Below are 27,514 nucleotides of genomic sequence, written 5' to 3' on the forward strand. Positions count from 1 at the left end.
AGCAACTTTGACTGAAATAACCACTCGTTACAACCGAGGTATGCAGCAAAGCATTTGTGAAGCCACAACACGCACAACCTTGAGGCGGATGGGCTACAACAGAAGAAGACCCCACCGGGTACCACTCATCTCCAATACAAATAGGAAAAAGAGGCTACAATTTGCACAAGCTCACCAAAACAGCACACTTGGACAGTTGAAGACTGGAAAAATTATGCCTGGTCCGATTTGTCTCGATTTCTGTTGAGACATTCAGATGGTAGAATTTGGCGTAAACAGAATGAGAACATGGATCCATCATGCTTTGTTACCACTGTGCAAGCTGTTGGTGGTGGTGTAATGGTGTGGGGGATGTTTCTTGGCACACTTTGGGCATCGTTTAAATGCCATGGCCTACCTGAGCATTGTTTCTGACCATGTCCATCCCTTTATGACCACCGTGTACCCATCCTCTGATGGCTACTTCCAGCAGGATAAAGCACCATGTCACAAAGCTCAAATTTCAAATTAGTGTCTTGAACATGACAATGAGTTCACTGTACTAAAATGGCCCCCACAGTCACCAGATCTCAACCCAATAGAGCATCTTTGAGCATCTTCAGCTAAGGAAAGATAAATGTTAGCAAGCTTTTTGTGTTTTGAACAGGAGATGAAGGTGATGGACTGACACTGCTGACACGGTCAATCATCATGAAATGTTATTTTTTCTTCAGTAGGATCACTCTGTAACATAATTTCAGAGATATCAATGTTCTTGATCATCTTTCAGTCAGATGTCCAGTTTGTTTACATCTGGGTGTTCGATTGTTTCATAGATCAATAAAAGCAATAGTTTGCAGTCAAATCTAAAATATATCGCCATGAATAATATCTACATGAAAAAATAGGCAAACAGATGTTTTCTTGTTCTTTGTTTTTATTTGGTTTCAGGCGTCCTGGAATTTGAACAAATGAGGAGAACCAGAGATCAGAGACTGTGCTATTACAAAAGTCACCTTAATCAAGAGAGATGTAAGCAAGAAAATCTTGTTAAAGACAGCCCCATTGGTTGCGACGTGATGACAGACATGATCTCACCCTAAACAAGGAATTCATCAAGAAGCCTCAAGTAGGTACTTGTGAATTCAGCTGGTGTACAAGTTAGTAAAACAATAAAGGATGCAATGCAAACACTCATGGGTCTGATCTCTTGACATTTTTGATGACATAATCTATATTCCAGAATGCCAATTAGACTGCAGTAAATGTGCTTTGAATAGCAGTTTGATCCCATACAAACTTCGCCTACGCATCTTATTGTGCAGAAAGATCAATTCTGTACATTTAGCCTTACACAGAAAATCAAGTTTCACAGACACAGATATTTTATAATGTGGAAACCTGAAAACTGTATTGAAAAATATGTTGTGTTGCTAAACTGTTCGATTTAGAAAAGTAAGTAACCTTGTTGCCTTAAAATTTTAATCTAATTTAAAATTAAGTTGAATTAACAAAACATTTGAAGGCAACCATAACTTACTTTTTTAAGTTGAATCAACATTTGTTTTATAGAGACAGTACTTAATCTACTGTATTCCTCATTTATGGCAGCTCTGTAATTTTCCAATTTCTGGAAAACAGTCTCTTTCTCTGTCTTTTTGGTTGAAGACATCACAGTCTCAAAGTGTTTAAAGCTTTTCTCAGGTAAAAATGACAAGTACATGTTAAAGCATTGTTTATCTTCATTGGTTCTAGCCCTTAAACTCTAAGTCTCAACTATGTTTTTTTCTAATCAGTGGGTCACAATGCAAACAGATGTATCGTATGATGGAACTCAGATGGATGATTTACAGAAATTCAGCTATAAAAACATTGTAAATCTCAAATATTACCCGCTGCATTTGGCCCACAGTTTTTTTTAACGTTCCTAACAATTACTTTCATATTCTCGTTCGTCTGCTAAAGAGAAATAAAAATAAATTGTTTATCAAAATGGAAAAATAAAAACACAATAATTAAAATATTATTAATAATATTACAAAAAAAGGAACAATAATATTTGCCATCTTTCCAAACCAAGGTAGGTACCATGACAACATTGTGAAACAGAGTATAAGAAAAGTCCTACAAAAAGAACCAAACATTGTGTTTAAAATACGAGCAATCTAAGGTTTACCACAATACACATATCACGCCATCCAGCTAAAAATCTAAAATCTATTTCAGTTCTTTGAAATTCAACATGACAGCAGTGATTGTGGGTAAACATTTAACACTCATTGTGTTAAAAGATCAACCTGAAGTAAAGTATAGGCATCTTTAGGAAAGCAGATTCCAGCTCTATACAATAAAACAAAGCATGTTTACATGTTTCTTGATACATATCAGTAAAAAGTCAAGTTCTTTGGTTCTGTTCAAATTTTACTGTATCGACTTAGTTCCCTTGACTCTTTTTGACATGATATCTTTGACCTCAAATGACCCCAGGTTTGACTTACTGTTGTCCAATCACCACCCAAACAGCAGACGATTCCGGGCCAGATCCGCATGGAAGTCAGCAGCTCCAGTGCGGATCCGGCCCAGAGTCATTTGCTGTCTGGGAAACACACACACACATTTATGTATTGACACATACTGTAAATGAAATCATCCATATGTACACATGTATGTTTCTGTGCTTTGGTAATGAAGTGTGTTACAAAATATAAAGACAATGAATATTAAATACGAAAGAGGTATTTGGTATTATTATTATTATTATTCTACTATTTGGCAAATTCAACTCTATTATCATAAAGAGGACAAAAATGTTCCTTCTCTTGTATCAACATATAAAATCTCCTTGAAAATATATCCCATTTTCATTTTGGTTATCATTTAAACGTTAAAAGCCAACAAAAATATGTCAGTTCGATGTCAAAAAAGGGAAGATGGGTAAAGTTTGGCAATTGACCGGCTTATACATTTAAAACTCATTATTTTGGATCCCATGAATAAAATAGATTCTATTGCGACTTCCCTTTAAACACGAACTGCAAAACATCAACACAACGGCTTAGGTTTATCTAAAGAAGTGAAAACCTTAAACATCTTTACATCTTTGGATATCATAAAGCTTGGTTTTCATATCTAAAGCATTTTTGGATAATCTGCTGCCATGCCCATTTGTTTGGCGAGGAGAAACACAGAGGCTTCTCAAATCAACCATCACCTCACAGCTCCTTCAAGTTCCCATGGCAACCGATTTGGCATCTGGAGAAAAGACCAGTTGGTTTGGCTGGAAAAGAAGCACTTGTTTGACTTTGGATAAACATCCTCTTGATGCCATCAAGAATTCCTTGGTGAAAGCAAATTACGAGTATCCTAAGAGTATCCTTTTGGTTTTTTGTGGTATCTCCATGGAAAGGCCTGAACTCATCTCATTAGCCATATATGTCATGGTAACAGACAAATTCTTGAAGGTCCATACTTTCCATATCACAATCTTTGAACGAAATCCTGCTTTTCATCTTATTCTTTGGAGTTTAGCAACATCAGTGGTTTGAAGTTGGCCAAGTCATCATGAATCCAAGCTACTATCCCATCGAAGGTGTTTTTAAAGTATATATCTCAGCATTAACACATTTTTAAGGAGTTCGAAAAACCGAGGAGGAGTTTCCCCGGCAGCTTTTGTCTGCTAAGGCAATATTTTTTGGCCAGAGGATGGGCAGCAATTATCCAAGCCTTGGTCACACTCTCCATGGCAGTCGACCAGACGGGTACCCGAATGGAGGTTCTGGAGGCAGCTGGCACAGGCACTGGGACGAGCAGAAGGTATCTGTAAATCTTTTTGGCTGAGGTAGGCGTGCTTTATCAGCAGAAAGCTGATATGTTGGCCACGGCATAACATTCTGAGGTAGCTATCTTTGGACGTACACAGCTTTTGGTGAGTATTAAGGGATAGGAAACAGGAAGGTGGAAAGAATCAGTCACCTTTATGGTTCCCCTGGGCTGTCCTGCCTCTAGGCATGCACGGTGAAACATATAACAATCTATTTATTTGGAATCGCGCAACCAAACGCGAAACGCACAAGCAAGGCCACGTCATTTATCTTGGCATTTCCGAGCTAAGGCTAATAAAGGGAACAGACCTCTGTTCCCTTCAGTCATTTCAACTGAAAAGATGTTTTGGGTCAGCATTGTTCATGTAGTTCACTAAATCTTGCTTTGGAGTTTTTTATAGAACTGTAGATGGATTATTAAAATGGTTGGATTATTAGTATGGCTACATTTCATTACCAGAGGACACGATGCAAAGGGAAAGTTTTGGTTTTAGCAGAAAGTCCTTTGGTAATAAAACATAAAGGTCTTATAGTTAAATCAACTAAAATGGTCTACAGTCCCTCCTAAGGCTATCATTTGGCGTACAAATATTAAGGGACTCCGGCTTTCTAAAGTAGATGAGACAGGATCAATAACACCCTAAACACTAGCAGCAGATTTGTTAAAAGGGCAGATATGAATGGGATTAAAGGGGACTTTGGTGGGCAGGCCAGGCAGAGGAACCACAGGGATTTTGATCTCTAGGATGAAGGGTAAAGTGTTAGCCAGTGCCTGTGCCTGGCAGATTGGATGAGTGCTGCTCTATAAGAACCTGGCATTGGGCCTGGCGATCTGCATTTTGACCCTGAAAAAAAAACAAAAAACGAGAGTCAGTGTGACATGTTACTCATTCACAAACCATCAGGGGAGTTTCAGTGGGGAAGGCGGATAGATTTTCACTTAGATATTAATAATAAACCTTGCTACTGTTGATAAATGGTGTTAGCCAAAAAGAAAAAGGCTTAGAGGAAAAATAAATGTGCTATATTTGGCAACAAATTGAAAGAGGATCCACGAGGAGGAAAGTGGTGGGCCACTAAAGAGGATCATTTCTATGATGCAGTGCATATGACGTGATGATGGTGAGATTAAATCTAATAGTTAAAGGCAAAAATGTTTTCCCACAGTCATACTAGAGCTAAAGATCTTGTACATTCCTTAAAAAAATATCACAGCATATCAGAAATGGGTTTAAAAATAGATCCAAGAAGCAATAAAAAACACCATATGTGATAGGTGGAAACATATGCTGTTTATTCTCAATCATAATGCAGAGATGATGCAAACTGATGATGTTTACCTGTGGCACTAATTCAATCCCTTGAGCAGGCCGTGTTACTGCCTCTTTAGGGATGTTATTGCTTTGAGTGTGGTGTCCGTCTCCACCCTGTGGGACAGACCAGCTGTCCTGTGTCCCCTTACTGCAAAGAAAACTAAAAAAAAAAAAAAAAGAATCATCTAAGTATATTTTAAGTGAATAAGGTGCGTATTTTTAGTATAGTTCAATAAGTTACCTGCGGCGATATCCAAACATGAGGAAAAGGACACAGAAAATGATGCAAGCCAAGCCAATGTGAATGCCTATAACAATGCTGCTCAGGGAACTCTCCACGCCCCTGCAGTCACATTGGGACTCCTCCCCTGAACAAATGAACATGATGGATACACTTGATAAACATTTCAAAACTATGGTAAAATACGAAATAACACATTTAATCATGACTCCCAACCCGTATGAATATTGCATAATAACGTCTATTTAAAGGGTTAGTTCACCCAAAAATAAAAATAATGTCATTATTGAATCACCGGTCATAAAAACATCATCAAAGTAGTCCATGTGACATCAGTGGGTCAGTTAGAATGTGTTGAAGCATCGAAAATATATTTGGTCTAACATTACGACTTTATTCAGCATTGTCTTCTCTTCTGGTCCTGTTGTGAAGCACATGCGCAAGACTAAAGTCACGTGACTGCAGTGACGCGGATGACAGTTATCCTCAGACATGTTTGCAAAGTTTTTTTTTCAAACTTACAGTGTGCGTCTCCCTCAGACTGTAAACGAAGCCCGGGCGCACAAAATAACCCCCAAAAAACAGCTGGGGCGGACCAGATAACAAGTCAGCCGCGTCATATGTCATCTGTATGGAGCGAGATATGCGTCTTTATTACATGCGATAAATTAAATGATCTGAGAGAAATAAAACTATTTGAAAGAAAAAGTTATCACACTGATAGCAAAGAAGCATTTCATGAGAAAAAAAAAGAATATTTGAGAGAAAAAGTTTTCATACCAATAGCAAAAAATAATAATATTTGAGACAAAAATAAAGTTTTGAGAGAAAGTATTTTCTCATGATAGAACATAAAAAATATCAATTTGAAATTTTTAAAATTATTTCTGAGAAAAAAAATCTCTCAAGTATATGTTTTTTGCTATTAGTGTGAAAACATTTTCTCTAAAAAAAAAAAAGTGTTTCTATCAAAACGCTTTTCTTTGCTCTCGATGCAATTTCTTGCTCTCGTGTCAGGATTTTGCTTTCTCTGTAAAAATTGTGTCATGGGCGGGGCCACGTTCCTATTGGCCAGTCGGGTAAGCATCGTCTTGTCTTAGGAATCAAACTGAATCATTACATCGTTGTTCGGTTCACCTAGAAAGATGCCGTCTCTGCTTTTAGTTGAGCACGGACACTCTAATGTTTGAGTAAGATGATGACACACAACTCGATGGATAGCTGGCTGAGCAAGTTCACAGCACTGAAGATTAAACATTAAAAAATGAAATGGTACTCTTATTCATGAATGAATGTGTATTATATTATTAGCTTGCTAATCGCTAATTAGCCATCATGCTAGGTAAACTTGCAAATTCCAAATGAATGTTTTGATTCACTCCTTATTTAGTGAGTAGTGATCTAGTTTCTACCTTTGCACTTGCTAGCCTCAAAGCACCTGAAGAGTAACTGCTTGTTCATCATATACAACCTCCTGTATAACTTTCAACCAACTGATGTCACATGGACTACTTTGATGATGTTTTTATTACCTTTTTGGACATGGACTGTATACCGTATGTAGATTTTCAAGGAAGGGTCAACAAACTCTCGGACTAAATCTAAAACATCTTAAACTGTGTTCCGAACATGAATGGAGGTCTTACGAGTTGAAACAACATGAGGGTGAGTCATTAATTACATTATTTTCATTTTGGGGTGAACCATCCCTTTAACTATTTGTTTGTTTACCACAGCAATCGCAACTAACATATTTATCTACTTTTGATTTATTATGTAGTGAACTGTAAACAATTAATGAGTCAGCATATCATGTAATTCATATACATGTAGCGATAGCCCATCATACTTGGTGAAATATTGCCACCAAACACATTCAAGTAAACAATTTTTCTTATATACCTGCACTGGTTTTGGAACTAGTAGCTCCATCTTCAGCCAGTGAAACCAGTTTCTTCGAACAGTCGCTCTCTCCATTGCCATTGTAAGCCACTAGTTTGACTTCATACACAGCTCCGTTGTCTGAGAAAGAAATGCACACAGCATTACAAACAATGCACATCAATCACAGTTAATTCTGCATTCAACACATATACTGAACTGGTTTTGTTTTTTCTGAGGAATCATGTACACTCAGAAAAATGGTCACAAAATGGTCCAAAGATGGGGCTGTACCCTTTAAAAAAGCTCCTAATACGTGCCATTATCCATATATGTATATACATTTGGTATTAATATGTACCTTTGAAGTACAAAAGTGTTAGTTATAACCCGTTTACATTGTTGCACAAAGCTGAGTGTTTTGTTTTTCTGGTATTTTTTTCACGGTGCCAAAAGATGATCTCCCGCAAATTATTGGAAATGTATAATGTTTTTCAAGAGAGTTATTGATGAACGAGTGTTTTGGTGGCATGTAAGTAATTTTTTTCATCATATGTTTTTTCGGTTTCTAAGTTGGGTGTGTAAGATACCAAATCCAATGCTATGTCATATTAATCAGTGTCTTGTTGACTAAAACATAGCATCGTTTTAAAATATGTCTGCAGCTCTTAGCAACATTGTTGGTGGGCTTGAAAATATTTTGACCCAGCGGGGTTAATTGTAACGCTATGTTACAACTAACCCCTCAGCACTTACGATATGAAAACTGCTAACGTTAGCATAATTCCTGCCGTTGTTTTAAATAGGCTACACACAAATGATTGCTGGCTGCCAACAAAATAAATGTGCCTGTCTTATAAAAAAATCATGTGTCAAATTTATTTTTGTTTATTATCTCAAAATTTGATTTCAAAACTGTATGATTATTACAGACTGGGTCACATATAAACAATGTTTTGTCATTATTGTGCTGCTTTTTCTCAAATATTTAGACATTTGAACGATTGTTAGAAAAGGGCTGGGATGAATGAATACAGTGTAGATACCTGTTGATTATAGACAGATATATAAACAATATCCACTTCAAGTATATAGACAAAATAGTATTGAAATATTTGCCTGCAAACTTAATTTTTAGCAAGTGTTACAACTAACCCCCTGCCTGTTACAATGAACCCCACCTATGGGGTAAGTTGTAATGTTTGCACTGTAACGTTGCAACGTTTGGTGTATTTGTCAAAAAATGGTAAGTACTAGAAATAAACTTCAAATGTTCATTTGTAGCAGAGATGTGTGTGTTGCTTGTGTAAAAATATAATTAATCAAACTCAAATCTTTTTTGAATGATCGAGCCAAAACCAAAAAGTGTTTCTTTATTTAAGGGTACCACCCCAGTGAAAGCTAGGGACCACTTTTGGCCATTTTTTCTGACAGTGGAAGTCCCTACTAACTAGCAAGTTTTCATCAATATGTGGATTTTCTCATTTCTGTGCGAGTTCCCATTTCTTGTTTTACGTTATCATTTCTCTGAAAAGTTATGACACATGTCACGTAATAGTACTTGGAAATGTTCCTCTAGGAGCCTTTTCCATTCGCTCTGTTGCTTATGATGAATGTTGTTGTGTACGAACGACACCGCTCTTCTGCTTGGGCTGGGACAGGGAATATTTTTACTTTTTTTTACAAACACTTCGGTGACGGTGTAACAGCTTGCGTAGATAAACAAGCACTTGAAACGAGACATCAGCACCACATACAATCTGCAAACTTCTTTCTGAAGTCGACTTAATTTTTGGTATATTGTATGAAACTATAAAGCACAAACACAGAAAAACATTGGATGACCCTCACCAAGATGAGAAATGGTGTGTGCGTTGACATGGCAGGGCAACTGAACTGGCCCCTGCATCACTCCGTTGGGGACCCTGCGGTAGGTCAGTCGGAAACCCTCGGTTTTGCCAGGCTTATTTGGCAGCTCCCACAAGACCTGGACTGCCGTGGTATTTATTGCTTTGGTGAAGAATGTAGGTGGACTGGGAACTGGATAAGGTAGATAAAAGATGAGAGAGAGAGAGAGAGAGAGAGAGAGAGAGAGAGAGAGAGAGAGAGAGAGAGAGAGAGAGAGAGAGAGAGAGAGAGAGAGAGAGAGAGAGAGAGAGAGAGAGAGAGAGAGAGAGAGAGAGAGATAATTAATTGTTCAAGCAAAGCACAAGACAAGCCACATGATACATTAAGCAGATGTCTGGGAGTAAGCAGGTCCATTCACAAAGAGATGTGGACACACTAAAGGACATCAGAACAGACAGACAGAGCTACAAAATGCTGACATAACTCAAAGAAACAGATGGGGCGAGAGATATATGTTTATGGGGTGTGTTGATAGTGTTAGGAATTGTCTTAAAGAGTAAAGCAAATCCCAGGTTCTATGACTACATACCGCCCCCTAGTGTTGTGGCCACAACAATGCTGGACTGTTCACTGGCTCCCAGAGGAGAATAAGCCTTCAGGTAGATGGAGTAAGTGGTGGCAGGTTCAAGATTTGTGAGGTCATGCTGAAATGTAGTTTTAATCACCGCTTCCTGTAACTCTTTACTATCAGGCTCTGGAAAGAAAAGCCAATATGTTGTATTACTGTTAATTTTAAAAGAGAAACACAAGCTTTAACCACACACAGTAGTGTTGTAGCAGAAAAACACTAGATTTCCAGTGGAAGACACTTACCACCATATTTGCGGATGTGCAGCACGTATCCAATGATGGAGTCGGTGACTTCAGCGGGCGGTTGAGTCCAGGAGAGCTGTAGGGTTGTTTTAGACAGAGCTGTAGCTTTTAGACCCTGAGGGGGATCTGGCAGATCTTTGGCAGGGGAGACAGCTAGGCGAGCGCTGGCCTGGTTAGTGCCGGCCGTGTTTTCAGCGATGCACTGATATATCGCCTCATCTTCGGACGTGATGCGAGTCACTGCTAGGGTGCTAAAAAAATCAAATATGGGAAATAAGACATAATAAAAATGGTAAAATAATCTTAATTCAATTTTAAATTTATTTCTATAGCTCTTTTCACTATTTGCATTATTAAAAAGAAGCTGTACTGTGAATCCTTATGAGTACAGACATATGAAAAACTTAAACTTAAAATATAGATAATACATGAAATGAATACATAACCCTATGAATAAAAAATTTAACATAACATTAGATTATATAAAGAGCAAGTCTTCAACAGACGTTATACAGTGGTCTGCCACTGTTTGATCTTAAAGGGTGAAATTAAAAATAAATTAAAAAAATTAAGAATTTAGGTTAAGATGTGCTAACCTAAATTGAATGTGTCTGTGTATATATTAAGATTATTTAAAAGTGTTATAAAAACACACAATAAAAGATGCCAGACCGAAAGTGAACAGTGACATCTTGTGTAAGTAGTTGGAATAGCATCCATTCAAATAGCTGAAAAGATTAAAGGAAAAAAACTGTTTTTCAATATTTTATGTTTTACCTCAACTTAGATGAATTAATACATGCGTGCACTTTTAATCCTTGTACAGTGCTTCTTGAATGTGTTAGCATTTAGCTTAGCCGCATTTATTCCTATGGCTCCAAACAAAAGTTGTATTTTGTTACTCATGTAACTACTCATGTAGCAGTCTTTAAATAGGAAAAAACATGGAAGTGTTTGGTGGCTTCTAAATTCATCCCTGTTTGGATCATAAGGAATGAATGGGGCTATAGGCTAAATGCTAATACATTCACAACACCCTGTACAAAGATTAAGTGCACACATAAAAAAAAATATGTATTCATTTGTCTAAGAAGTTACATAGTAAAATATTGAAAAACGGTGGTGTTTTCTATGGAAGCCCGTTTCTATGGAAGCCCATTTCCGCCATGTTGTAAAAAATTAAATAAAATTCTGACTTTATATCTCAGAATTCTGAGAAATAAAGTCAGAATTCTGAGATGTAAGTCAGAATTCTGAGATACAAAGACATAATTCTGTCAGAATTCTGAGATGTAAAGTCAGAATTTTATTTAATTTTTTTACAACATGGCGGAAACGGGCTTCCATAGTTTTCCTTTTAAGACAGCTAAAAATTCAGATAAGCATAATGGTTTCATACAGCACATCACAACTATATTTTATGTAAGTAGGTCAAAACATTAAAATGCATATTTTTTCTCATTAAATCAATAAATGTATCACAGTAGGTTTGATTGTTAAGTCTTTGTGCATTGCAATTATAAGTTTGCATGTTCCTCATAGGAGCCTGATATGAATAGGTGTGTACCTGTTATTGTTAGTGAGTTTGACATTATCTCCAGGTGTGAGTATCTTTCCATTCTTAAGCCAAATAATGTGAGGTTCAGGGACTCCCTGAGCAACACAAGTGAATACAGCACTGCCCCCTGCTGGCTTAGACACAGACTGCGGCCACTGGATGAACTCTGGAGGGGCTAATGAAAGACAAACAAAAGGATGAAGCAGAGATGATCATCATCAAGTATATTCATGTATTATAATAAAATATTCAATATAACTGCTGTATTAAATAACTGAGGTAGTAGAGCTAGATTTATCTGTACAGCACTCTGAGGGAAATGTTAATATTATTATATGTACAACCAATCGGAGTATCATGATATTATGATAATAGACACCATGTTGAGTTACCACTAAAGCTACAAAACTCAGCTCTTGAATCCAATAGGACGGTGTGTGGTAGTTTGCAAAAAAAAGAATTTGGAAAACTTAAACAACGCTGAAATTATCAGAATGCCTATATAGAAAAAATATATACTTTGGTTATATCATGTCATATGTGTTAAATTAGGACTTTACACACTAAATTCACACGTTAGACCTTGAACGTAATTTCTGCTTTTTAAAAGTGTCTCGTCCCCTGTCTCAGCACACAGATGCAGGTTCACTGTTCCGCTTAACACCCCTTCAGTGTCCACACAATGGCCATGCATATATGTAGAGCTCTCCAGACCCCGAGACTATGCATCTCATTGATCTATTGACACCCCCCACAACCAGACATCCCCAAATAAGCCCCTTCTCCCTGGGAAGAGGGTTCGAAATGGTCTGCTGGGGTGTGGAAGGTCATGGGTCAAAGGGAGCCCAGTTTTAATAGAGGGCTATTAATCAATGCAGGCATGGATCTTTAAAACAGCGCTGCTTCCCCCTTAAATTTTTTAAACTGGTGGACAAAAATATAGATTCGCCAGATCAATATAAGTCTTGGAGAGGCTATTTAATTGTGTTTCACAGCTGACTGTTGTGCTATTCAATAATGTGGCCTATCAATGGGATTACGAAAGAGAGTTATCTGATCAGTTGAATGCATTGAGGAATTAGGTTGATAAGTCATAACTTCCTCAAATTAATTTTAAGTTACATCATTATGTGAAATCTGAATATCATGCATCAAGCTAAAATGTATCATACTGGTGCTCACAGGTCTGAAACATGCAGTTTTTATAAATATATTATTTGGATGTCTGCATCTTAGGGTCAAACTGAAAGTGGGAGGAGCTTAAAGGCAGTGTGTCTATTAAAACTATAGCAAAACACAATAGGACAGAGGTAATTTCAGACCTCCAGATGCAACCTGAAAATGGCAGTCACACCGTGTGTGTGATGGTGCGTGTGCACTTAACACTTGAACTTGAATAAAACTGTTATGTACCATTATGTAACACTGCATGTATGCATAGAAAACCATGGTATAAATGTAAAAATATGTAGTGCTAAATCTTATACTAAATGAATTATAATTATGTGCTGCATGTGTGAAATGAATTATCATATGTGCTGCTTGTGTCACAAATGTTTAACTTTAAAGGGACACTCCACTTTTTTTAAAAGAGGCTCATTTTCCAGCTCCCCTAGAGTTAAACATTTCATTTGACCATTTTAAAATCCATTCAGCTGATCTCCAGGTCTAGCGCTACCACTTTTAGCATAGCTTAGCATAATCCATTGAATCTGATTAGACCATTAGCATTGCTCTCAAAAATGACCAAAGAGTTTCCATATTTTTTCCTATTTAAAACTACAGAAGAGTCAAGTTTTAAATAGGAAACATTTTGAAACTCTTGTTTTTTTTTAGTACGATGCTAATGGTCTAATCAGATTCAATGGATTATGCTAAGCTATGCTAAAAGTGGTAGCGCCAGACCCGGAGATCAGCTGAATGGATTCCAAAACGGTAAAAATCAAATGTTTAACTCTAGGGGAGCTGGAAAATGAGCATATTTTCAAAAAAAAGTGGAGTGTCCCTTTAAGTGTTATGCTCAGATACAGCGTCGATACCAGTGTGACAAATTTAGATTTAAGATTTCACTACAAGTTTGGTTCTCTGCCTGCATTAAGACTATTTCAGACTGAATTCGTGGTAGTAAACATCACAGCATCAGATCATTAGGCAACTGCTGTCTACGCTGCATAACTAACCAGCCGAGTCTTTACAACTAGGATTCAACTGACAGTTTCATCATTCAATCCATCTCATGTATTGATCAGTTATTCTTTTAGTTAAGGTCATAGATCCAACCTTGAATTTTGATCAGGTGCCTTTTTCTCATTCATTGAATTTTGTATTAATTGACTTATGTAATCAATGAGTATTATTTAAAAAACACAGCTGACACCTGATGTGTACTTGCATCATTCATACAAATAAATAATAATACTTGTATCATAAATATGCATAACAAAGTAAGGTTTAGTTGTTTTGAGATTATTCAAAACAGTCACTGAATGTCTTTTCAAGCCATAAATAATAATTTCAATCAATCACACTGGCCTCCATGATCAATATGAATTGCTATTTCTGCACCTGCTGTGTGTGGAATACATTTTAATACAGGTGAAAGATACTTTTCTACATTAACATCAGGCAAACCCTTCATCTAAAGCAGCTGCATCATAAAGCCTTCTCGAGTGACTTCACAATCATTTTTCATACGAAACTAAAGGGAAAGAATAAAAAGAGGGGTTCCCTCGACACAAAGCCGTCGTTTCCCCCCATGAACTTCGTCATCCGCGGCCTGACCGCCAGCTGTGACGAGAACAACTGCCTTCGAAACGCTATGGAAACCATGGGGGAGGGGTTACGAACCAGCACCCTTCCTCATTTAAGCCCCTCCCTTGGTTCTTCATCACTCGTCTGTCGATAGAGACTCCACCCCCTCCCTGTGACCATTCTCCTTGAAAGCCAGCTCAGAACCATTACACATCCCTAAGCTTCCAAGGCCAATGTCAAAGGTGAAAGAGAAGAGGTCAGAGGTGTAGATACCTCACCCCTCCCAAAAACATACACACATGCTAGAAAAACACTGCTGCTCTTTGCCTGTCCGTCTTGCTTTTGATGTCCATTGTTCCACATCCTTACTCAGCATCTGCTCCAACCAAACCCATGGCCTTCAACCCTGTGTGAAAGTGCAGATCTACAAAAGAGCAGACGGTAACCTGAACTCTCAGCTCAGCTTTGAACTTGACTATGATTTTCCTTTTTTATTTTATTGACTGACCACTCCAGAAAAATGATTTAGTACAGGACATCACATATTTCTGTCAATTATACCATTTATAAAAATCTTAACTATTTGCACAATTCATTATAGAGTGATTTGTTTCATATTTTTCTATAAAAGTGATCTGGTTTATTTTATATTGGAAATCCTGCAGACCTTTTCCGAAAAAGGATTCTATTTTGGGTAAACAACCTAACCTAATCTCTTTGTTGCAATCTAACACAAAACAGTGGATCAATAAATGAATCATTACATTCAAGATTACCTCCCCCAATGGCTTCGCTGCCAATTCTATTGTAAAAGACTGATAGGGGTAAATATTGATTGATCAAGCTAAAGCTGGACATTTGGGACACAGAACCAAAAAACTATTTAACAAATGAACAGATGCAAAAAGCTTAAGGACATTACGATAATCTGCATTTCCCTTAGGTATTTTTTCTCACTTTTAATGGGCATGCTTTACTAAGTGATGATGTCATCAGAATATGCAAATATTCAGTTGAATACATATTTACTCACTGTGTAAAATTAAATATTACTCTATCATATGGCTGTTTTCATGGACAATTTACCCATTTGCGCTCACGTAATTCCTTCCCAAATCCCGCAGTGTGTACCTACTTTGATGATGGCCAATAAAAGGATCATATATATACCTCTGGGATATATGATAAGGTTGAATATAAGGACAGTAGCAGTGTGATGGATGAGCTGTGTCATTGGGGTGTTGATGGGGGGATATCTCCTAACAGCTGACTCCATTACCAATGCTTTTCCTCTCACCATCAGACCCAGCTGGACAGCACCAGCAGGGCCACATTACCATAATGAGAGTCAGGGTCTCACACCAACAGACCCGGTACAGGGCGAAAGGAAAACCCAGCCGCTATGCAGGAAGGGCCAAAGGTGAGATAAGGGAGGGCCTGAATATTGACTTCTGTTTCTGGACCGACCAGTCAGATTTCGGGAGTCATGTTCCCTGAATCCAATTCGGGTTGATGTGTAGTCATTAAAGCACCCAACAAAGACCAATAAACACACCATATCAAACACAGCAATAAACAAAGATCAATACTATAAAAAAATGAATTGAATAGTGAGAATTTCTGTCAGAACAATGCAGAATTAAGGAGTGTGGCACTTGCATGTCTTTTTTCAACACAGAAAACCTTATATCTAATTGTAGGATTTTAGGGTTTTCTAGTTTTGAGAAATATCATACAAGCAAAAATCCTTACCTTGCACTACAAGCCTGCCCAATGCAGTACGCCTCATCCTGGTACCAGGCCGGTTGGCAGCACACACATAGACTCCGGAATGTTGAAGGGAGACATCTGAGATCATCAGGTTACCTGTGCCAAGCACCTGTATGCCCTCCACTCCGATCGATCTGCCATCTGATACAAATGCACAGGACATGCATTCAATGTTATTTATGTAGCACCACAGATTTCCACAACAGTTTCAACATCTTACATTTACAGAAGAAAATATGCCTAAAATGATCGTCTTCAGGCAGTTTATGGTTTCTTACCAAGTCGACTCCAAGACACGATGGGTCGAGGGTTTCCGGTGGCAATACATTCCAGGATGGCCGTCTGATGGACGGTGATGGTGAGGTTCTGAGGGCCGGACAGAATAACCGGTTCCTTGTAGATGCGAGATCCCTCTCCTGAGAGTAAAAGGACAAATATACAGATGATAAACCTGGAACTAAATTACAGCTCACAAATATTAGATTGACATTTGACAGCATGACATTTCACAATGATCAATGTTGCTGGTGTGGTCTCTCGAATTATGCTATCAATGCAAACAGAATTTAGCATGCTTTAGGACTAGGCCGTAGTTATATTAGGACAGTTTTTACAGATAAATCTTACAGGTGTGCATCTTGAGACAAAACAATTAAATATTTCAATGCATGGCAGCTCAAGCATGCATTTTAGTCTTGCATTTGCACCACTTAGATAAACTGCTCTATTGTGTTCTTCAAAGTGGTAAGAGGGTTTGAATAAAAGTGTCTAAATGTAAAAGCTTGTTGGGGACAATACTGACCGGTTACGTTGAGGTACGCTTCGTGGCTATAGCGTGTGTTGGCTATATTGGTGGCTACGCAGCGATAAAAGCCAACGTCTGCTTTCTTCACTCCTGTAATCTGCAGAATTCCCATCGGGAGAAGCGTGTACCTGAAATGAAATATCGAAGTGAATGAATGATTGTGTAGAAGTGAAAAGGATTATCAACACAAACAGTCAGAAAGGTCTGTGGTACCTTTCATCAGATGTTCCAAGTGCAGCACGATCTTTTTCCCAAGTGATGTTGGCTTCAGGTATCCCGCTGACCTGGCACTGGAAACGCGCGACCCCTCTCTCATCTACTGACATGGACTCTGGATGAGTGTGGAATTTTGGAAGAGCTGTGGGAAAACGGACAGAAAGTAAGGCATTGTGGAAACATCATAAATATCTGGATCTTGCTGGGGACATTAAAAACAGGTTGCCAGTCATGTTCATTTTTTTTCTGCTTCATTCTATGTAGTTTAATTTCCTGTTGCATAACACTAACCAATACATTCAGATATGGAAAATTACTATGTTAGTATAAGATTGGCTTAAATGTATTTGTATTCCTGACGGTAAAATCCCAGCAAAAGTCATTTTGTGATTTTAAGTTTTCTACATACTGTAGGGAACATTCTGTGAAAATATACCCTGTTATCTTTAATACTGACTGAGTTTCGTCATGTCAAAGATTTAAATCAATGATGAAATCCAACTTTTATGCTCCAAATGTGATAATAAGATTATAATACTTTAGCCAGGATTTCACAGACAGGGTCACATTTATAAAACGCTTACTAAACACAACTTTCATTCCAAACTTTTGAAAAGTTGGCAACCAAAATGTTGATTTCTATAGTGCTCAGAATGCTGTGGTTTCAATTATCTATTTATTCATCTAATCAATAAGGGGGTGTGTTGGAGATAGGGGGTTTTAAATGCAAGTTCATTGCCATGGTAACCTCTGGGAAAGCATGTGTAGCGACAACCATAATTCTACAGGATTATCACCCAACCTACTGCTTTTATAGGTCTAAAGGGAGAGCAAGTGAAAGGTGGGTTTGGATAGATTGAAAGCAAGTACATTTTTTAAAAAAATTATTGTTTTAACCCATGGTTGGGTAAAATATAGACAAACCCAACCGTTTGGCTTAAATTTAACTATGCTGGGTTGTTTTAACACAAAATCCTGGGTTGCTCCACTTGTACTTACTTGGCGAAAGTCTCATAATCTAATAACTTGGATTTTTAATCATTAATTTCATTTTTTTCTTACTCAGTCAATATTAAAGATACCAATGTTATATATTTCATGATGTGGGATGATTTTACCTGTATGTATATATGGACATTATGTGGTAACATTAGAATAAATACAAAATAAAATGAACAACCATGAATAGAGCAGGTGTGGTAATCAGTGTATGTTCATATATGTTTTTCACACATCTACTCTTCTGTCACTCACATGCAAGCTGCACTCGGGCCTTGCGGCTGACCAGCATGCCATAGTGATTCTGCGCAGCGCAGTAATATTCTCCAGCATCTGTAGCGTCTCCATCTCGCCTCTTCTGAAAACTGCGGATCAGGAGCGTGCCGTTGGAGAGGACCTTTGCCCGACTGCCCAACTCCGTACGCAGTGGCGCTCCGTTCCTATGCCACGTGATTGTGATGGGACTCTCTCCTTCCACACTGCAGTCCAGCATAAGAGGTCTGTCCCGTACCGCGATCACATCGCTGGGTTCCGTAATGAAAGCCAGCTCAGAACCATTACACATCCCTAAGACTAAAAAAAGATGAAGGTGAGATCAGAACAGATCAGCAGACAGAACAGTAAAGATGTATTTAAATTCACAATAATTTTTTAAGATGTCAAATAAATCTTTGGTGTCCCCAGAGTATATATGTAAAGTTTAAGCTCAAAACACTAGATAATTCATTGTAACATGTTAAAATTGCCCCTTTGTAGGTGTGAGCAAAAATGTGCCGTTTTGGGTGTGTCCTTTAAAATGTAAATGAGTTGACCTCTGTGCTAAATGACAGTGCTGTGGTTGGATAGTGCAGATGGGGGGTATTATCCCCTAATGACATCACAAGGGGAGCCAAATTTCAATTACATATTTTTTCGCATACTTAACTAAGTTACTGGGTTGATCTTTTTCACATTATTTAGGTTAATACAAGCACTGGGGACTCAATAGCGCTTAAACATGGAAAATTTCAGATTTTCAAGATATGTATCCTTTACTATATATATATATATATATATATATATATATATATATATATATATATATATATATATATATATATATATATATATATATATATATATATATATATATATATATATATATATATATATATATATATATATATATATATATATATAGTTTACACTACAGAATTCAGATAAAATCATTTCATAGATAAGATAGATAGTTGGATGTTAGTTATTGATTTCAATCTTTTCAATCTTTGACCTGTCCTTATGCAGTTAATATTAAAGACTTCAAGGTTATATTTTCACAGAATGTAATTTAAATTGTTGACATTAAAGTCAGCATGGTTAGATGTTCTCAGCTATTTTGTATTTTGTACATATGAAACTTTAAAGTCTGATGTTCTCCTTGTTCAACATCACGTTTTTTTTTTTCAATTCAAACAATAAAAATTGCAATGAAAGAGACACCTCAAAAAAAGAGCTAAAAGGCAAACTTTCAATGCCACCCCCCCACACACACATACACAAATGAAAAACTGCATTTGTGTTCTTTTCTGGAGTGATGTTATTGTGTGCTTTATCATCTAAGCATATCTGCCTATTAACTCAATATCACCAAAGCAAACCTGCCTATCACAATGGAGGCAAACGCAATGCAACCAGTGAACCGTAATGGTCTGTGACAAAGCCAGAGTAGCAGAGCTGGAGAACTAGGGTGAGTTATGGGGTCAAGTTAGAGAAACCCCTTTTGAGTAAACCCACCTCGATGACAATAGCTCTGTGACGACACCATTTTCCAACCAACTCCTCTCCAAAAAACAAACCCCCGGCAACCACTAGGAACCTTCTGCACCCCTCTCAGTCTGGACCATCTGCCCCCCACTTATTCAAACCCCCACCGCTCTGAACCCCCGGCCGGTCACATTTTCCTTTCACTCTGATTCCAGGGTGACTTTCCCATGCCACTTATTTGCCCCAGTCTTTCCTCATTGTCAACTCTTACTACATGGCCACTGCGCACATCTCCCCTTCTTTTCATATGGAGAACCCCAGACCTCCAGCCACCCTTAAAGTGACCTTTGGAGATGGCCGGTGTCTTTGGCAGCTGTTGTGCTAAACAACACAAGTCTGCTCTTGAACTTGCACTAGATGAGATGTGAAGTACCTACAGCATCTGTTAGGTAGATATAACCTACCCCCCATGTGCATTTCTTTTATTTTGCTTGCTAACATATTTGTTTCTGACCAGTGTGGTCTTCTGCTGCTACCTGCCTCATTTGTTATTTTCCTGTCTTATGACTACTAGTGCATTAGTCAAAAAATTTGTCTTTCTACATCCAACAGCCTATTATTTTAAACACCCAGTTTCCTATAGGCCCTGTGGAGCTACAAGCAGATGTTGTGTTATGTTAATGGGAGTGATCCTTCACTATAATAAGGTTGGCTGCCAATTTAAAGGGCATACTTTATAAAACAGCTATACAGCAAACTTTACTCATGACAGCATGAGCAGATAAGCCCTATCATATTACAGGACTAATACCTATAGGCCTTACAGAGTTAGACACAAAATGAATACCAGAAGCACACAGATCTATAGAAAGATAAATTCACCACATTAACACTGAAGGGGATATCTGAGATTCTGTTTTTGCTTTCATGTCACACACTAAGCAGATGTGAATGGAAAGAAGCTCTTCCTTTTTTAGTTTTTACGAGGATCTGACTCATCCCTGACGTATTTCATCCAATGTGTTAATGAAATTCAAAGGTCCCGAGGGGAGGGGGGTTATGTCACGCATGCTGAGATACTGGGTGTATATGTGACACACAGACGTAGGCAAAAAAGAAATGGGTACAACTGAAAAACAGTACTAAAAAGATAAGAAAAAATTAGTTTTAGGGTTTAAATGCAAAACCCTCTAAGTGCATCTGACATGATTTCTTGTAAATTTAAATTTTTTATCAGCCTCTTAATGGATTCTGCCAAAACACCGGAATTACTGAATGGCTTGAGGCTGGGATTAAGCAGATTTGAAGCAAAAGTATTTGATGAATGTATAATATGTGCCTAGAGCATTCATTAATATCATTAAAATCTCATTTTTGGTGTTTAGCGGCTTTTGCATCTCAATTTAATACACAAACTCAGACGTTTTCTAGAGGTTTGAAGAGTATTACTATATTAGTTCGCTTATGTTCCAATAATTCTTAGATCTCCTTCATTGTTTCTTGTAGCTATTGTGCATAAGATTTGTTAATTATAAGGCCTCTGTAGTTGGGAAAAATGTTTTCAAAATGTTATCAAAAGTTGCTCTTAGTATGCAAATAACCCATTCTGAGACCCAAGCAGAGGTGTGATTGAGAGCTCAAGTCTGAGGATAATTCAGCTAATTCAGATGAGAGCTGGATATAAATGAGGTTTTGGGGGGATTGTTGAGGATGTTCTGAGGAGCATGAGACCCCCACCCTTTGGGGTGTGACCTCAGTCCCTAAAGGGTCATGAGAGAGTTGGTGAAGGGTGGATGAACAAGGCGGAGCTTAAGATGGACAGCCAGCGTCCAGTCCCAGCCCCCAATTCTGTCCATTGTCCCCAGCCCAGGCATTGGACCTGAACTTCACAAACTATTGTGGACAGCCAGACTAAATGTCCTCATTTTTCAACCTCAGAGATGCTGAGGGGTCAATGTAGCGAACAAACATTAGGAACTGTTCATCAGTATTAGGCTACTCAGAACTTACTAATGTAATTATAAAGTAACCTGAGCACTGCAAATGTTCTCAAAGACATGACGGCAGCATCTGCACCTTCACTAAAACATAACCAAACTGATAAGGAACATACGCAATATCTATAATGCAATATTGCAAAATTAATGCTTTAACATATGACCCTTCCTGCAGCTAAAGTCATTTTTAGTGATTTGTTTCATCCTACATAATATGAAGAACATTCTGTGAAAATATAACTTTGATACCTTTCATATTGACTGAGTAAGTTCATGACAAATATTGAAATCAACTGAAATCAAACTTTAATGATCCTAAACTCATAAATTGATTGAGACTTTAGCCTGGATTTCACAGACAGGGTCTCATATTACTACCAATAAAGTATAGAAATGCATATTTCATGCAAACTGAAGTGCTCTGTATTGAAACTTTTATGTATTTAACAGTGACTATGTATGACAGACTGATGTCTTTAGTAAGAAAAACTCACTGGGGCTTTACAATAAGATCTATAAGATCGTCTATGCTTATTATAATTTCTATATAGGCCTAGCACAGACAATGTTAGTATTATGCAAACTAGACTGCCATTTTGAAAATGTGTTTGAAAGAAGTCGTAAATGCATATAAACATTCACAAATTCCTCTCGCCTTTCTCGTCCATTATGTCCATAGAGGCAGCAGGAGATCTAACGTAAACAATAGCTGAATGCAAACTTGGGGGAGGAATGGTAAAGAAAGGGGGGGCTCGGACTGCGCTGGGTGGGCTTCTTTTGACTCCATAATGAGAGTTAAACTCTCCCCACCAAAAGCACCCTGCACAAATACTCCATTGTGCCGGTCATTGAGGTGGAAGTTGTCTTTTGTTTAAACACTAATTGTCATTAGGTGGCATATGCCAAGTTCAAAGTCATGCAAACACAATTACACTTCCAATCAAAAGAGGAAACAATCCCCTGCTATTTCGGACCACCCTCCTCATTAACCCCAAGAGACAGTTTGAATTCACCAATTTAAATATTGGATAAATATTGGACAGAACACAACCCTGAGTTAAAAATTACTTAATGCTGGGTTGTTGATACCAAACCTTGGGTTATTATAACCTAGCAGCTGGGTTAAAACAATCCAGCAGTGTCCAATATTTACCTAGCATGGGTTAAAAACAACCCAGCAATTTTTAGACTGTGATGAGATCGTTTCTGTGGGTCAAAAACCTCTCCTGAAAAGGCCTTTGCCAAACATGAAACCTTTAGGTAAAATCAATAAGTAATATGCTCCAATTGGAGGGGGGAACAGAGCCCATCACCATGGCCTCAGGTCTTTAATTATTGGGATAAGAACCAGAAGGGGAACAGGGTTTCCATTAAGGCAATCTCATTAATGGAAGAACCCAAGGGTTAACATATCCTGCTGTCACAGTATGTTTGTAATGCTACAAGTGATGTTGGGTTCTTTTAGCTTGATAAATTTTGTTGACTTTTCTAGAACCGACAGCTGAACTTCAAATCGTGTCATTGCATTAATTGTATTATGGTCTCTAAACGAATTACACTATATCTGACCTCCATTACAACAAGGTTGCATTACAAAAATGTCGCCAGTCACAACTAAAATAATGGACTTGATACACAAATATTTTCTGCTGGAAACCATTTAGTCTGACTCTTTTTCCATTTATTTTGGGTCTCTCAACAGAAATACGGTTTGTGTATATTAGCTCCACAGATTCATGCTGTGATTTGACTTTGCTTCATAATTAAACTTTCAGCAGGGGAGAGCCCTATTGTATTACCCTTAGACATTGGCCACCCACTGCAACTTCACAGCGCACTTGCCTGACCAATATAATGCTTATGTGGATAAGTCTTGTAAGTATTAGCTGCCTGCTGAAGATGAATGAGAACTCAGGAGTTTGTGGACATGGACGTGAGCAGCTGTGCAGGGATTACCACAACATAAACATATTCAGGTATGCGCACGCACACACATTCACAACTATAAGGCGATTTTAAATATTCCCCAGCTTTCCAATAAGGCATTACTAGTGTCATGGAGATGAGGGTGTAAGGGTCAGGTCAAATGGGGTGGCCACTTTTGTCTCCATGGCTCTTTTTGCTCCACCCACTTTGGACTGCTCCGCTGTCCAGACGGGGGACCCCAAAGGTTACTACCGCCCTGGGTCACCACCGTCCCTCTGTCTATAAGGTCATCTGTTTCACCCCCCTCCTCATAGAGACTCACCATCACCTTCTGTTCAACTTTTTGACTTTGTTTATTTATTCTTCCACTAGAGATTTATTCTAAAGACAAACATGATCCAACCTCATGCCAATAAGCTCTGGTTTAAAAATAAACTATTTTTAAAGCATACAAACGTATTTTAAGACATATATTTTTGTTGGAGCAGCACAAATGTGGGTGTATGTTTTGAGACTTGGATTGCTAAGAAGAGTCTATGTCTAATGACTTTGCTGCAAAACATTATGAGTTGTTCATTTAAATGTTGAGCATATGAGTCAATAGTTTAGCTTTTATGTTATGATTTGAATCAATGAAGTAAGATGTTCTGATCTGATAATTTTAGCGTTAAAAGCATGGAAAACCATGTTATTTTTAGTGTTTTGACGTTTCTATATTTTTCTTCTTTTTTATTCTTTCATGATACAATACACCCCAAGTTAAACAATAATGAAACTATAAGCAAATTCTGTAAAATAATGACTTAACTGCAAACACATAAGCTAATGTGTTTTTTATCCTAATAAACATATCAAATTTGTCCAAATTAAAGATTTTATCAGTGAGAAATACAGTTCAAATATGAATTTAACACAGCCTCCAAGAAACAATAAATACATAAATAAAAACATTAACAAGAAACATAATAAAAAACTGATTAGGATATTGCTAAAATAGCTAAAATTTCTTATAAACACTTTACAAATCCAGTATTTTGTTTCTGCATAAGCAAACCTTGCTGCATAAAAATTATATGAATATCAATTTAAAATGTGACTGTAACTGCCAAATTATTTTTAATAATTATTTATTTGATCATTACTGGGACATTTATTTCTGTAGGTCTATATCTATTTATTTATAATAATATTTATATAGCATTTATTTATTTTAATTCAAGTTAACTTCAGCATTTACGAACACTTTTTCAAAATCTAAAGTTGTTAATACTGCACAATAAACATGGACAAATGTATTGTCATTAATTAACATTAAAAAAGATATTTAAATGCTAAAACTATATTGCTCATTGTTAGTTCATGTTAACTAATACATGTAATGTTCACAAATACAACTTTATTGTTATCGTTGATAAATAATGACTTCGTGTCAAGTTTGTTATGATATGCTTTTCTAAAAATATCACTTACGTAAGTAAAAAAGTTAAACGGTTCAAATCAAAGTGACGTTTAGACCTTATGTTTAAAGTTTATAAACAGACATTATTTTAGTTATACTCACCAGAACAGATAAACGTCAGGAAGGTCAGTACAATCCGCGGCTTCATTTTCTTCTGTAAATCCTGTCAGAAACTACAAACAGCTTCTTCTTTGGTCTATGAAACGAATATAAAGTGGAAAAGTAAACGTATAACTTGTTATTTTCCTGCCCGAATTTAAACTTATCATAACATCTTTAACACAACCACGCTTTTAATCCAGCTGGACCCTGCTGGTCACGTCCACGTTCACAGTGAGAATGAATGTGACTGTCCGGTGTTCAGCTTCAGCACCAGCGGACAGCGCAGAGCTCATTCATTATTCATACACGCGCGGACACCACAAGAGCTCGCTCCCGACGCGTGCGCGCTCTCGCCAGTGAAAGACAGGTGGGTCTCTAATGAACCAATAGTTAAACGGAAGTGCGCTGATATTTATTTGAGAAAAAATATGACTTTATCGGAGCACCACAGGAGAGTTCAATCATAAACATCAGCGTCGTTTACTCGTGTTACTCAATCAAACTCGTTGGGTTGTAATTTAACCTATGCTGGGTTGTTATTAACCCATTATTAAGTCAAATATAAACATTTTCGGGGTAAATCATCCAAATAGCTGGGTTTGTCCCTTCTTAACAATGTGTGACCCCTATAGCAAACAATTAGTTATAGTATCTTAATATGCAAAACATTAATTTATTTAAAGACAACATAAACCTAACAGAACTGCTGATCAACAGATAGGCTACATATGGTTGTTAAACTCAAAAATGGCTAGGTTATTTTGGACCAATAATGGGTAAATATTGGACAGAATACATGCTGGGTTAAAAAAAGACCAATATAAGGTTGTTGTTATGCAATCATGGGGTATAATAACCCAGCAGCTGGGTTTAAACCCATGATTGGGTCAATTTTAACCTTGCAGTGTGTTCTGTCCAATATTTACCCATATTGGTCAAAAACAACCCAGACATTTTTAGATTGTATAGACATGGAAATTCCAGTATTTGTGTTTATTTGCACACACAAAAATTACAACTCAACATGTTGGGTTCTTTACCCTTTCGACCAAACGCTTGTTTGAAAATAACCCAGCATTTTTTTTTCAATTGCACAGAAAAAAATAGCTCTTCCTACTAAATAATCTTTGTTGTTTAGTTACTTTACTTCCTGGGTTGGGAAAATGTTTAGAAGTTCGGAAAAATAACTCTCACCCTGTGTGGTCAAATCCAAAGAACTCCTTAACCCAAGAAAACATGCAGCGAACTGATTCAATTAGCAGTGATTTGCATATGAAGCAGTATATGAATAGATCTGCATGCTTAATGAAGTGAGAAGGCTGCCCAGGACCCCCTCACATTATACTAATTGAAAGGAAGTGCAGTTAGTGAAATATTTAAACAGGCAGTGTCAAAACAGAGCAAACAGGTCAAGGGTTGATCGTACATAATAGACTGTTATAAAGCTGTTCAGCCACACGCTGAAAACAATGTCCATTCAATTACGTAGCACACTCAGCTCTTGTATGAACTCAATCGTGGACTAATTTACCAGAATGGAAATTTGCACTGTGCATTTGAAAGATCCCAAATTATTTACAGCACTTAACAAGGTTAAAAGAATGAGGTCATGCTCAATTAAGCTTTTTAAAATATATATGTGTGACTTGATCATTCTTAAATATAATTTAATAAACTGTGGAAAAGTTCCTGTTATGCACTGTACTATACTGTAATATTATAGGATTTTATATGGGAACACTGTCTAGCCTCAGGGCAGGAGGAAGAGATCAACTGAAACTGAGAGGAATCAGATGGGCCTCACCTACTGTTCCGCTCTACCCTCATCCCATTAGGAAGTCTATGGCTGCCCAGTTAACCATGGACACGGGCACTGGGATAATCCACCCCAACACTCAGTGTCTCATTCACTCCTCTCTGCATGCCTGTTATATGCTGGTAACTCTATTAGGCACTGGGGAGAGAGTCATAGGGTGAGAGGTATCAAAGTCACAAACTGGTTGTGATTGAGTCTGGTCAACAGTACTTTACAATATGCATAACGTTTAAGAAAGTCCTGTCCTTGTTTAGTGGTATGTAACTGCCACCAGGTTCAGGGTAACAGTACTCAGTCTTGCTAATTATTTGTAGATATGTTGGTAAAAGATTGCATGAAGATACTAAAGAGGGGAATTCAACAGTTTACAAAAATGTGCAAACACAAATCCATATTTTTTATATAAAGCTGAACAT

At 37.5% G+C, this 27,514-nt stretch overlaps 1 protein-coding gene across 1 annotated transcript; it reads right to left on the reverse strand.

Annotated features, from left to right (window-relative positions):
• Nucleotides 1-914: 914 nt before the first annotated feature.
• LOC135781259 (immunoglobulin superfamily DCC subclass member 3) lies at nucleotides 915-27,463 on the reverse strand. The gene is made up of 14 exons (XM_065291632.2): nucleotides 25,283-27,463; nucleotides 18,311-18,628; nucleotides 17,054-17,198; nucleotides 16,838-16,968; nucleotides 16,314-16,451; nucleotides 16,018-16,176; nucleotides 11,524-11,689; nucleotides 9,957-10,207; nucleotides 9,673-9,837; nucleotides 9,087-9,275; nucleotides 7,257-7,376; nucleotides 5,355-5,481; nucleotides 5,141-5,273; nucleotides 915-4,645 (listed from the first exon to the last, which is right to left on the reverse strand). The coding sequence occupies exons 1-14, from the start codon at nucleotides 25,326-25,328 to the stop codon at nucleotides 4,562-4,564; spliced, it is 2,172 nt and encodes a 723-aa protein (XP_065147704.1). The 5' UTR covers nucleotides 25,329-27,463; the 3' UTR covers nucleotides 915-4,561.
• Between the last annotated feature and the right edge of the window lie 51 nt (nucleotides 27,464-27,514).

This window comes from Paramisgurnus dabryanus, chromosome 19 (genome assembly GCF_030506205.2).
Source record: "Paramisgurnus dabryanus chromosome 19, PD_genome_1.1, whole genome shotgun sequence".
NCBI lineage: Eukaryota > Metazoa > Chordata > Actinopteri > Cypriniformes > Cobitidae > Paramisgurnus > Paramisgurnus dabryanus.

Bases quoted from the DNA above. Each gene is read 5' to 3' on its own strand.
- LOC135781259 (XM_065291632.2), bottom strand. From the start codon at position 25,328: ATGAAGCCGCGGATTGTACTGACCTTCCTGACGTTTATCTGTTCTG. The intron at 9,838-9,956 runs GTAAGTGTCTTC...TTTTCTTTCCAG, and splicing joins GCACATCCGCAAATATGGTG to AGCCTGATAGTAAAGAGTTA. The intron at 9,276-9,672 runs GTATGTAGTCAT...TACCTTATCCAG, and splicing joins GGCCACAACACTAGGGGGCG to TTCCCAGTCCACCTACATTC.